We start from the raw sequence: 13,240 nt of genomic DNA on the forward strand, positions 1-13,240 counted from the left end.
ATGGGTCATTTTTAAAAGGAATGTAGCACCTGGTACAGCTCCAGTATTCTAAAAATTCGTAATAATGATTATGATGAAGATGAAAAAATAGATGACTCATGGATACTTTCAGATGTCATTTTGAAATGGCCAGTGACGATAAGTGATGGAAGAAAATGACCATATTTGCTCTCATAATTTGCCCGGTTTTAACACAGTTTTTGTTTTACTGAGACGTGGGTGGGGTAGTTATGTGGGTCACAGCAGGCTTAAATCTTGTTATAAGGGGAGGAGAAAAAAGAAGAAGAAGAGGGGGAAAAGGAAGGCTAAGGCACTTGTGACCATCTCTTACTTCACTTGCACTCTTCCAAGTGCTGCATTCAGTTGGCTCTCCGTGAATTAACTCCCTCTCCCTGCTGCCTTGTCGTGGGCTCACTCTCTTCTGGTGAGTTCAGCTATCAATGCTGACGATTACGTGGTACAAAAATAATCTTTTATTTTACTGTGAAAGAAGATCTATCCATTCTACCAAAAATTAAGTGACCACCTTCTTTCAGAGTTTAACCAAATTAATTCGTTCAGTTGTATTTATTGAGTGCTTACTGTGTGCAGAGCACTGTTCTAAGCGCTCGGGAAAGTACAACAGTACACAGTAACATTCCCTGCCCAAATGCCATGTGCAAGTGGAATCTCACCTACTACTCAGCTTTGTCCAGAGCTTTTACATACACCAACTCTGAGTCACACTGACATCCATGAAAATAATTATTTTAGCCTGAGTTGCACCTTAGTGACTATCCTCTATTTTACCAAATCACTTGATTGAACATTTTGCGAAAGAGAAGAGCATTGCTGAAGTGCTAGCGTGAAAGCCAGAATAGGAGATGTTTATGTTTTCTAAAAAGTATATAATTTTACTCTGTAGAAGATTAGTTCTTGGCAATGTAGGAAGTAACTTTAATTTTAAATATATGTGGGTTATCTTTCAGTTTTTAAAATTGATTTTGATATTTGCCCTTAGTTGGAATTTACCATGCAGGAAGCGGTGCAGTGCCTACATGCCCTAGAAGAATACTGTCCTTCTAAAGATGATTACAGCAAACTCTGTTTGCTATTGACGTTGCCTCGCCTAACTAATCATGCAGAATTCAAGGACTGGAATCCCAGCACTGCCCGGGTCCACTGTTTTGAAGAGGCTTGTGTCATGGTGGCGGAGTTCATTCCCGCTGACAGGAAGCTTAGCGAAGCTGGTTTTAAAGCCAGTAATAATCGCTTATTTCAGCTGGTAATGAAAGGCCTACTCTATGAATGTTGTGTGGAATTTTGTCAGAGTAAAGCCACGGGAGAAGAAATTACTGAAAGCGAAGTGTTGCTCGGCATCGACCTTTTGTGCGGCAACGGGTGTGACGATTTGGATCTGAGCTTACTGTCCTGGCTTCAGAATCTCCCATCTACTGTCTTCTCCTGTGCTTTTGAGCAAAAGATGCTGAACATTCACGTCGATAAGCTTCTGAAACCTACAAAAGCGGCGTATGCCGATCTTTTGACACCGCTTATCAGCAAGCTTTCTCCTTACCCGTCATCCCCAATGAGACGGCCTCAGTCAGCTGACGCCTACATGACCCGCTCTCTGAACCCTGCCTTAGATGGGCTGACTTGCGGATTAGCCAGTCAAGATAAACGGATCTCAGACCTCGGAAACAAAACTTCACCAATGTCACACTCCTTTGCCAACTTCCATTATCCGGGGGTGCAAAATCTCACTAGAAGTCTCATGCTTGAGAATACAGAATGTCACAGTATTTATGAAGAGTCACCTGAGCGGTAAGTGTCTTCAGGTAGTCACAAGAATAATTTCTAGGTTTTGATTAAAAAAAAAAAAGCCCTGAAATTCATTGACTGCATTATTTACATGCATGCAGTGGAATCTTTGGAATTTCTGATAACCAACGGATGAAATCGGTTCATAAATATTAAAGAAAGGAGTAAGAAATGACTGTTAACTTTTAAGAATTAATTTTCAGACTATCTTTTTTAGTAGAAAAGTGCAGAAACAGACTAGGGAAAACAGCCAATGCAGCCTAGCCAAAGCAGCTTCTGCCAACGTCACACATGACAGTAGATGGGAGAGCAACCAGGACTGTGGGTTTTGTTTCAGCCTTTTCAATTAAGCGTCTTCAGCACCTCAAACCCACTATTTCTAAAACCATTCCTCATCTTAGCTCCTAACCCCACTCCTCCCTCTTTCCTCCATCCTAGAAGTCCCCAATCCTGGTGTCGTCCTTGACTCTTTGTTGTCACGCTCCGCCTAAAGCCATAACATTTCCTGGATCTGCCCTTTCCTTTCAAACAAAGGACCACCATACTCTGGGACAAGCTCCGATCATGCCTCGGCTAAACTGTTGCATCAGCCTTTCATTTATCCATTCATTTGTATTTATTAAGCGCTTACTGTGTGCAGGTCACTGTACTGAGTGCTTGGGAAAGTACATGAAGACGTGTGGTGTAATGGATAGAGTATAAGTCTGGAGTCAGAAGATCATGGGTTCTAATCCAGGATCCACTACTGGTCTGCTTTGTGACCTTGGACAAGTCACTTCACTTCTCTGGTCCTCAGTTACCTCATCTGAAAAGTTGTGATTGACTCTGTGCGTCTCACGTGGAACAGGGACTTTGTCCAACCCAATTTGCTTGTATCCACCCCAGTGCTTAGTACAGTGTCTGGCTCATAGTAAGCACTTAACAAGTACCATAGTTATTATTATTATTGCATCAGGCAGACCATAGCTCTCTCCACAACTATATGCCTCCTAAGAACCCACCTTCTCCACTAACCTTTGCCATAGCATCCCTTCATCCGTCTCTAGAACATCTGAACTTATGTGCACCCTCCTCCTTAGCTCTCCACTTAAGTCGTGTGTTTTGACAGTGCTATAAATGTTTTTATGTGTGCCTTCTCCGTTAAGAGTGTATGTTCCTTGGGGACAGAGAGCAAATGACTTCACTGTTCTGTGCTTCCCAAAGGCCTGGTAGAGTGCAGTGAACTACGTAGTGTTCAATAAATGCTGCTCTTGCTGCTATTACCATTACTTTTCCTTATTCTAAAAGAGCCTATTCTGATCTTCTTCCCTCTCTGACTGCCTCATCTGCTCACTCTGTGCCTCCCAACACACTCACATTATTACTATCATTATTAATTTTATTGACTGAGCGCTTACGGTGTGCAAAGCATTGTGCTAAGCGCTTGGGAGAGTACAGTATAGCATCAAGCACACTCCCCGCCCACAACAAGCTCACATTCTAGCTCATGGTCTAAATGTCTCCCCTTTCCTAAAATTATCCTCTCTGCATCCCGCTGCACCGTCCCTCGCTCCATCTCCCTCTGTCCAGTTCTTTTCCCAACTCTTCAGATGCTTATGTGTGCCCGCTGCCTCAACTTCTTTTTCTCCAACTCCCTCCTCGACCCTTTACCATTTGGATTCCTTCTCTTTGACTCCATTCAGACCGCTCTTACCACCGACCCCTTTCCCACATCCTCCCCCTCCATATATGCCAGACCACCACTCATCCTATCTTCAGAGACTTATTAAAGTCACATCTCCCCCAAGAGGCTTTTCCCGATTAAGCCATCTCCGTTCTGCATCATCTTCGCACTTGCATCTGTACCCTTTGGGCACTTGATATTTGCCCCACCTTCAACCCCATAGCACTTAGGTACATAATTTAGTCATTTTATATTAATGTCTGTCTCCCACTCTAGACTGAAAGGGAACATGACTCTGTTGTATCGTACTCTCCCAGACACTTAGTACAGGGCTCTGCACGCAGTAATTGCTCAATAAATGCCATTGGTCAATTAATTGACTAACTTGGTAGCAGACTGCATTTAAGGGTTGAGAGAGAGAGGAGCCAAGATTCACACCGGGGCTGGGGGCTTCAGAGACAGGGAAGAGGTACTATTAACCTTGATGGGAAAGTTATTCTAAACCAGTTCACCTATTGTGGTAATAATAAAAATAATTATGTCAGTTGCTAATCAGTCAGTAGTATTTACTGAGTGCTTACTGCAGAGGTGATAAACATGTTCCCTGCCCAGAAGGAGCATACTACAGTGTACTGCTACTTCAGGTCTCTCTAAGTGGTGGGATGGTCAGGGCGGCTGCTTATGGGCACCATGTTCTCTCCCCGACTGAATTTCTCCTCCCAGGACGTAGATGGCTGCTCTGCTCTCTTTCCCTCAAGGCAGGGTGGTATGGGCCGAAACAGTGGTGGGCTGTTAGGGAAGGGGGAGAAAAAGAGGGAACTGGACAGGGCAACCCCGGGACAAGATGGAGTGCAGTCTTGTCGTGGCTAACCCGATCACATCCAAGTGGCCGCGGTTGCTTATTCACTCATTCACCTCCCTGGTCTACCTCATGACGTTATTGAGGCCCTGTCGGGTCAGGTAACCTGAGCATTTGGATTTGGAAGTCTTGTTCACGAACAGGGCTTAGAGACTGTTCTAGAATTTTCTCCACCAAGTATTCCCTTAGGCTTTGGCTATAAAATTAGATTTGTCACTTGGATGCTGTAACTTTATTTTTTTACTCTTATATAGCGTTCTATAAATTTTATGGAAACATGACCATAACAATGAATTTTTTCAAGATGCTTCTCTCATACAGAAATGCTCTTTTCACACTGTTTTTAGTCCAACTATTTCCTTTCCTTTTTTTCTTGTTTCCTTGATGTTGGAATAGTGATACTCCAGTGGAGGCCCAACAACCCATTGGCAGTGAAGCCTTGGGACAGAGTTCAGTCTCAGAAAAAGAGCCAGCCCCTGGAGCCCCAAATCAAGGACCAGTCAAGCAAGAAAGAAACGAGGTAATGGTTTATCCTTTTAAATAGCAAATTTCCAAGCTCTCCATTTTAAAAAGTTGTATTTTGTTGACTTTTATTTCTTCTCTCCCTTTGGGAGTTGGAGCTTCCCTTTTTCTTGTAACTCAGGGGAGAAAAGCAGTTGTTTATATAGGGCATTTCTTAAAATAATGTAAATGAGAATGGTAGTATCTAACGTTATGTTAAATCACTATTTTTCACGCGCTAAGTATGTTTCGCAACTCATTCATTCAATAGTATTTATTGAGCACTTACTGTGTGCAGAGCACTGTACTAAGCGCTTGGAATGAACAAGTCGGCAACAGATAGAGACAGTCCTTGCCGTTTGACGGGCTTACGGTCTAATCGGGGGAGATGGACAGACGAGAACAATGGCAATAAATAGAGTCGAGGGGAAGAACATCTCGTAAAAACAATGGCAACTAAATAGAATCAAGGCAATGTACAATTCATTAACAAAATAAATAGGGTAATGGAAATATATACAGTTGAGCGGACGAGTACAGTGCTGTGGGGATGGGAAGGGAGAAGTGGAGGAGCAGAGGGAAAGGGGGAAAAGGGAGTTTAGCTGCGGAGAGGTAAGGGGGAGGTGGTAGAGGGAGTAGAGGGAGAAGAGGAGCTCATAAAGTATAGAACATAAGAATATCTTTTAAACTGGGGTTGTTATCTGTAACCTGCAGCCCAAGGAGTAAGCAATGTTTAAGGACCTTAGAGTGGGTGAAAATACATCTAAAGAGATAAATAGCACAAAGATGATGTATTATGCTATATACTATTATATATTTATGGTACAGAGCAATACTACCTTCTATCCAAGTTTTGTTAGGAGAAAGGGTACCTGATTCTTCTTTTTTTTTAAGAATCTGTATTATCTTCAAAAACAAAATGAGGTAATGGTATCTGGATTTTTTTTGTGAGGATTTTTAGTGTTTATTTTAAATTGAATTCTTGGCAGGGAAAAACTGGTCAATTTAAAATCGCCAAGGTAAAACATTTGGGTTAGAATTTTTCAGAAAAGATACCATATTATTCAGATTGTTTGCACATTTTTTCCAGTCTTCCTAAACATGTGTTCATCATTTTTGGAGTTGCTACTTCCCAAAGGGTGAACGATGACTATAAGTTCCACAGAGAGTAGTTAATAACGAATTGGCTGAGAGAAGAATCATTTTTTATCTTTCATCCAATCTGACCATTTGTTTTTACTTTTTTTTTAACCTATATAAATATAATGAATGGGAAACAAATGGTATTGTGGTATTGTCAGTAGGATACGGTACTGTAATATTTTACCAAATCAAGCAGACTAGAGAAGTGGCATGGCCATATAGAAAGCCTGGGTTCTCTTCCTGGCTTTTCCACTTGTCTGCTGTGTGGCCTTGGGCAAGTCACTTAACTTCTCTGGGCCTCAGTTCTCTCATCTGTAAAATGGGAATTGAGACTTGTGAGCCACGCATGGGATTGTCGTGTATCTACCCTATCTCTTAGTATGGTCCCTGGCATGTAGCATGCACTTAATTGATACTATTAAAAATACAGATATAGTTTTTTCTTCAGCCTTTGAGAAATATTGTTGGAGAGTAGGCTCTTCTGATGATCCATACCAAATAATGGCAGTCAGTGTAATACTTGAAATGGGGACTCTGCATGGCAGTCATTGCCATTGGCTCCAGAGAACTGCCAGAGATTCTGGGCTGATCAGAAACACCACAATGCCTGGAAAGGAAAGAAGAATGGAAATATAATGGAAAAGTGACCAGTGTATATTGCTCAGCAGTGAAGCCTTGATGTATGTGATGTCCTTTTCCGGCTTTTGCACAGGCATTTTTCTAGATTAGATGCCTTGGCGAACAGCTGTGCTTAAAATTCTGCCCTGCCTTCTCCTATTTTTAACAGAGGTTAAATAGTAAACTGGATAAGTAAGGTTTTCTGAATTTTTTTCCTTCTTGATAATGTCACATTATGGAATTTTTATATTTAAGTTAAACACAATTGGCCCAGATGTCTAATTGAGTATTTTATAGAGCATCCAATTTATTTTGGGCATTCAGATATTTTTTTTAAGCCAGTGCCTAAGTATACTCCTGGGCAGGAGGGATATTTGATTGTGTTTGGAAGTAACTGCAACTGGTTAAATAGGTGTATGTTTTACTGGGGTTTGAGTGAAAAAGAATGTATTTGAATCACTTAATTCTAATGTTTTTAAGCTTCGAGATTCAACAGAGCAATTTCAAGAATATTACAGGCAGAGACTGCGCTACCAACAGCACTTAGAACAGAAGGAACAACAACGCCAAATATACCAACAAATGTTACTTGAAGGAGGTGTAAATCAGGAAGACGGAGCTGACCAGCAACAGAATCTTACAGAGCAGTTTCTTAATAGGTTGGGTGTTTTTTTTTTTACATTTTAAAAATTTTCTTTTGTTATAAAATGACCACTTTAAAATACATATAAGGACTACTGATGTATAGAACTTTGAGTGTACATTATGTTCCCAAATAGTTCGTCTAAAGTATTAGAATCTGGACCAGTGAGGGGTCCTCAAGAGATCATCTAGTCTGGCCCCAGGCTTCCAGAATAATCTGCATTGAAATCTCCCAGATCAGTTGCCTGTCCTGTTCCTCAAGATAGCGATCAACCCAGATTCCACTCCCTGTCCCTATATTTAGCGAGCCATTCCCCATTTTGATTCTTTACTGGATCAAATGATTTTGATCCATTTTGATTACTTTCTGGATCATTCGTTTGTTTTTATTGAATTTTTGAAAATAATATATTTTCCAATTATCCAGTCTATCACTGTGAATTCTGCCCCAATATCATTATTTATCCCTGCCCTATAAAAGCTTGTGAACCAGTTTTAGAAGTAATTGGCAAGGTCCCTACCCTTGAGGGGCTTCCATTTCCAGAGATGTTAGTCATCTTTCTGAAGTGAGCGTGTTTTTCAATCGCGGAAAGTCATTAGTGCAAATATATCGGAGCCGAAGTCCAAAATATATATTCCTATGTACACATTAAAGTGTTGTGGATGAAATCAGAAATCTAGTAATATTATGTCCATTGCTTGTTTCCAATAGATGGGAGTATTATACTTGCCCTAGAAAGGCATTCGATAGATATCAATCAATCGGTTATATTTATTGAGCACTTGTAGAGTGCAGAGCCCTGTACTAAGTGCTTGAGAGAGTACACTATAACAGAGTTGGTAGACACTTCCCCTGCCCCAGATGAGCTTAGAGTCTAGAGGGGGATACAGACATGAATGTACATAAATAAATTATGGATATATACGTAAGTACTATGGGGCTAAAGGAGAGGTGAATCAAGGGTACAAATCCCATATCAGAGGTGACACAGAAGGGAATGGGATAAGACGAAATGAGGACTTAATAAGGGAAGGCCCTCTTGGAGGAGCTATGCCTTCAATAAGACTTTGAAGGTGGGGAGAGTTATTGTCAGATTTGAGGAGGGAGGGTATTCCAGTCCAGAGGCAGGACGTGGGTGAGGGGTTGGTGGTGAGGTAGATGAGATGGAAGCGCGGTGAGTAGGTTGGCATTAGATGAGTGAAGTGTGCCAGCTGGATTGTAGCAGGAAAGCGTGAGAGATGAAGTAGGAGGGGGCAAGGCGATTGAGTGCTAGCCTACGGTCAGGAGTTTCTGTTTGAACTAGAGGTAGATGGGCAACAACTGGAGGTTCTTGAGTGGGGAAACAGGGACTGAACGGGGACTGATATGGTGCGTTCTGTCCGGAGGCAAGTGTCTTAAGTGCCCTGCTGGGTTAGGAGATTATAGTGAACCGGAATTTCTCCAGCTCCAGCACGGTACTGCCCCAGCTACTTGCCACCACAGGCCGAAGCCTTCAGAGGCTGCTCAGTCCTGGGCCAGGAGATAATTCTGCCCTGGGAGCAGAGAAGTTGCACAGCTTTGTGGGAACCCCTGGCCCAGAGTAATCAACAACCCCAATGCCTCTCCTTCCCCTCCATGAACCTGAGAGAAGTACTGCATCCTAGCACCTCCCCTGTCCAGTTTGGAGCAGCCAGAACCACCTGGGCACTCTAACTGTAGTATTCATTAAGCACTTACACTGTGCCGAGGACTGCCCTAAGTGCTGGGGCAAATAAAATACCGTCAGATGAGACACAGTCCCTGTCCCACATGGGGCTCACTGCGTAAGCAACTACTTCAGCCTAAACCAAGGTTTTCATCTCGGTGTCTGGCTCCTGCAGAACCAGGGATGTGTTAACCCCTGGACGAAACCTCAGCCCAGGCTGGGACAGTTTGCAGGGACAACTTGGATAGTCACATCAATCAATCAATCGGTATTTATTGAGCACTTACTCTGTGCAGAGCACTGAATTAAGTGCTGGGGAGAGAACAGTGCAATAGCGTTGGTAAGCAAGGAGCTTACAAGCTAGAGAGGGAGACAGACTTTAAAATAAATTACAAATGTGTATATAAGTGCTCTGCGGCTGAGGGTGGGATGATTATCAAGTTCAAAAGGAGTGTCTCTCCAAGAGCATAAGCAATGCAGAAGGGAGAGTGAGTCGGGGAATCGTGAGGGCCTAATCGAAGAAGGTCTCTGAGAGGAGATGTGACCTTAGGATGGCTTTGAAAGCGGGGAGACTGGTTGTCTGTCATGTATGAAAGGGGAGGGACCTCCAGTGCTGAGGAGGATGTGGGGAAAGGGTCGGAGGGGAGATTTGACGAACTTGAGGTACGGTGAGTAGGTTGGCATTACAGAATGCGCGGACTGGGTTGTGGCAGGAGATCACTTAGGAAGAGGGGAATTGATTGAATGCCTTAAAGCCAATGATAAGGAGTTTCTCTGTTATTTAGAGGTAGATGGGCAACCAGGGGAGGTTTTCGGAGACTGGGGAGACATGGGCTGAACATTTTATAGGAGAATGATCCAGGCAGCATAGCGAAATGTAGGCTGGAGAGGGAAGAGATGGAAGGCAGGGAGGTCAGTGAGAAGACTGATGCAGTAGTCCAGGCAGGATATAAGTGCTTGGATCAGCATGGTAGCAGTTTGGATGGAGAGGATGGGGCAGATTCAAGAGATTTTGTGAGGATCAAGCTGCCGGGCCCAACAGAACCAAATATACAAGCGATACCGTCTTGATTGCTTTTGTAAGGTTTGCAAGCTAGATTGCCAGCGACTTTATTTTTCTAGTATCTTGATAGCAAAGTTAAATTTATCAGTTTATCGGTTCCAGGGTATCCATCTTCCTCTTTCTATATCGACTGAACAACGTTGAGTGTGGGGGCTCTACATCTGCCCTCCGTGAATTGTTGGCTGTGAATTGTTGAGCCGGTGGCTCTGCAGCATCGTATGCCAGTACCTGATGCATGCCGTCAGCTACCTTCAGCCAAGTCCTTCCCATTTTTTGTTGGATTTTCCACACTTCTATTTTAGGTGATGCACACCCCTGCCAAGTCCTGAGGCTAAGCCCTGTGGAAGATGAAATCAAAAAGCTATCTTTTCTGAAACCTTCATCAGTTTTGAACCTGACCCTGTTGAGCTTTTGAATCTACATTAGAGTTCTCTTGGCATGCTAGTGGGTATGTGGCCTAAAAGGTATTTGGGGCATGTTGGAAAAGCCTATTGCTGGGCCTGGTCTCCCACTTTGGGCAGGAACACACTGTATACATAGCATATTCCATTTTTTTGTGTGCCTTATGGAAGGCACATCTCCTCCAAGTGGCCTTCCCTGGCTAAGCCTTCATTTCCTCTTCTCCCATTCCCTTCTGAGCCACCCTTGCACTAAGATTTGCACCCTTTATTCACCACTCCTCAGCCCCAGAGCACTAATGTACATATTGATTATTCATTATTATTATTGATTATTTATATTAATGTCCGTCTCCCCCTCTGGACTATAAGCTCATTATGGGCAGGGAACATGTCCGCCAACTCTGTTATATTGTATTCTTCCAAGCACACACAGTAAGTGTTCAGTAAATAACGATTGAGTGATTGTTAAGCGCATACTAGGAGCCAGGCCCTGTCCTAAGTGCTAGGGTAGATACAAACTGATTAGGTTGGACACAGTCCATCTCCCACATGGGGCTCACAGTCTTAATTCCCATTTTACAGGTAATGTAAGTGAGGTACAGGGAAGTGACGTGACATGCCCAAGGTCACATAGACAAATGGCAGTACCAGGCTTAAAACCCAGGTCCCTCTTCCTCCCAGACCCGTGCTCTGTCCACTAGGTCACACTGCTTCTGTTTCTAAACATACTTTAGTAAATGGAAAAACATGGCAAGGTCAACAGTGGGCAGAAGCACGAGTGGTTTGAGAAGCCTTTGAAGAAGTGGAAAGGAGAAAATGTAAGAAGAAGTTCACACCAAAAAGAATAGAGACCAGACGGCTTTGCAGGTGGCAGATGGTCGAGGAGGGATGGGTTGTTGCTTGAGTCTTCAATTTCCCTTTGCTCGTTATTGCCTGCTCCCCACCCTTTCCAACTGGCATGACTCCATAGCCGGCAGATGGATTGGGAAAAGCTTGATCATTAATGAGTTAACTGTGGCATTTCTAGGTAAATTTAGAAAAGGCATAGTGTTAAATCAGGAAAGTGTGTTTAAGGCAATAAAAGTTTGCAATTTTCCTGGCAAAGTTGAAAGGTGACCTTTTTTCATATTTTGAAAACAGAAGGTGCTTTCTCCATTTCATGATGACACCTTTTGGAAACTGATTGTTTAATCAGGATTATTCAAACCTGTCATATCTCTTTTACTGTTGCCTCCGTCTATGATCCATAGCTTTATGTTAAAAGAAAGGCTCATCACCACTTGGTTTGCCACCAAACTCTGTGATTGGCTGGGATTTCCCTACCAATCACAGAACTCAGATCCAGGAATTTGGGCAGGGAATTAAATAATAATTGTGGTGTTTGTTAAACTGTCGCTAAGTGGCAAGCAGTGAAGTAAGCACTGGAGTGACTATGAGATAGTCGAGCAGGACACAGCCCCTGTCCCACATGATGCACACAGTCTGAAGAGGGAGGGTGAAAAAGTATTGGATCCCCAATTTACTGATGAGGAAACTGAGGCACAGGGAAGTTGAGCGACCCTCCCAAGGTCACACAGCAGGTAGGTGGCAGATCCGGGATTAGAACCCAGGTCCTCTGACTCCCAGGCCCAGTTTCTTTTCCCTTTCCTCTGCTGGTTGCTCACTAAGGAGCTGCTACAACTCCTGTTTCCTTTCTCAATTCCCAGTACTGGCAGGACCCAGGCAGCTCTAGCAGCAGAAGGAAGGAGGAGTTAGCTGCCGGATCCCTGGCTAATGCTGCAGGTTGGGCTAAAATCCCAGCATGAATTCTAAAAGAGCCAGCAGGAAAAACTATCCAGCCGGGAACCGGGCAGAGCAACAGGGCTGGGAGATTCCTGCAGAGTGCGGAAACAGGAGTGCATACCTTTCATTCATTCATTCAGTCCTATTTATTGAGCACTTACTGTGTGCAGAGCATTGTGCTAAGTGCTTGGAAGAGTACAATAGAACAATAAGTAGTCATATTCCCTGCCCACAGCGCATTTACAGTTCAGAGCAGGAGACAGACATTAATCTAAATAAAGAAGTACTCCGGAATCCATGCTAAAGGAAGAAACGATCCATACCTATCTTCCGCTGATGCAAAGACTGCTGTTTTGTCTGGACCCGGGAACAGAGATGCCCCTGTGGGCATTTTCCTTTCTGCCAAGGTATTCTTGGGTGAGAGGCTAAGTGAGGAGTGTGAATATGATTAGCAAAGGGGCAGGGGAGCCACTAGGAAGAGACCCGCGTTTTGGAGGTGGAGCCTGGAGAAAGGGTGACGCTGGGTGTGTGATACTGGCTTAAGTACATAACCCTCCCAGAAGTCAGGTATCTCTGCTGGTGGAGGGTATAGAGCAGTCCAAAGCTTGATAGGAGAATGACCAACTGACTAATGACTGACACCAGTCAGTCAAAGGTTCTCATTAATGAGAAGTCCGGGCCTCTCCAAGGTAGGAGATATGCGTAGCCAATCACATAGAGAGACAGTGAAAACCGCTTAATTAGAAATAAGTCCCAACAGAAGCCTGTCGCGTGCATTTAAGCATAGCCAAGTTTCAGTATTTTGCAGGGATGTTATCCCTTTAAACCTTCCATCCAGAGACAGCCCTACGAGTATTCCCCAAGACAGTGTATATGAAAAACTTCAGGAGAGTAGAGTGCAGCTTAGTTTTTTTCAGGCTTGGAGGTATTCCGACGATGGGGATTCCTATTGAATAGGGAGTGGGAGAGATCCGAAATGCTAGTGACTGAATGTGTGGACCTCTCGTTGTCGTTGGTCGTATGTATAGTTGTTCTTCAGGTTCCAAGGTGATACTGCTGATGATGAGAATGCAGCCAGAGTTG

The 13,240-nt window shown here is 43.5% G+C and overlaps 1 protein-coding gene across 2 annotated transcripts in view; it reads left to right on the forward strand.

The window, feature by feature from the left end:
- WDR47 (WD repeat domain 47) overlaps window positions 1-13,240 on the forward strand; it is a 69,904-nt gene that overhangs the window by 38,747 nt on the left and 17,917 nt on the right. For both annotated transcript variants that reach the window (XM_029062899.1, XM_029062900.1), the window contains 3 exons: window positions 1,001-1,803; window positions 4,719-4,842; window positions 7,065-7,243. In XM_029062899.1, the coding sequence (XP_028918732.1) occupies window positions 1,001-1,803; window positions 4,719-4,842; window positions 7,065-7,243 (1,106 nt within the window). The remainder of the gene's footprint in view (window positions 1-1,000; window positions 1,804-4,718; window positions 4,843-7,064; window positions 7,244-13,240) is intronic.

Source organism: Ornithorhynchus anatinus, chromosome 4 (genome assembly GCF_004115215.2).
Source record: "Ornithorhynchus anatinus isolate Pmale09 chromosome 4, mOrnAna1.pri.v4, whole genome shotgun sequence".
Lineage (NCBI taxonomy): Eukaryota > Metazoa > Chordata > Mammalia > Monotremata > Ornithorhynchidae > Ornithorhynchus > Ornithorhynchus anatinus.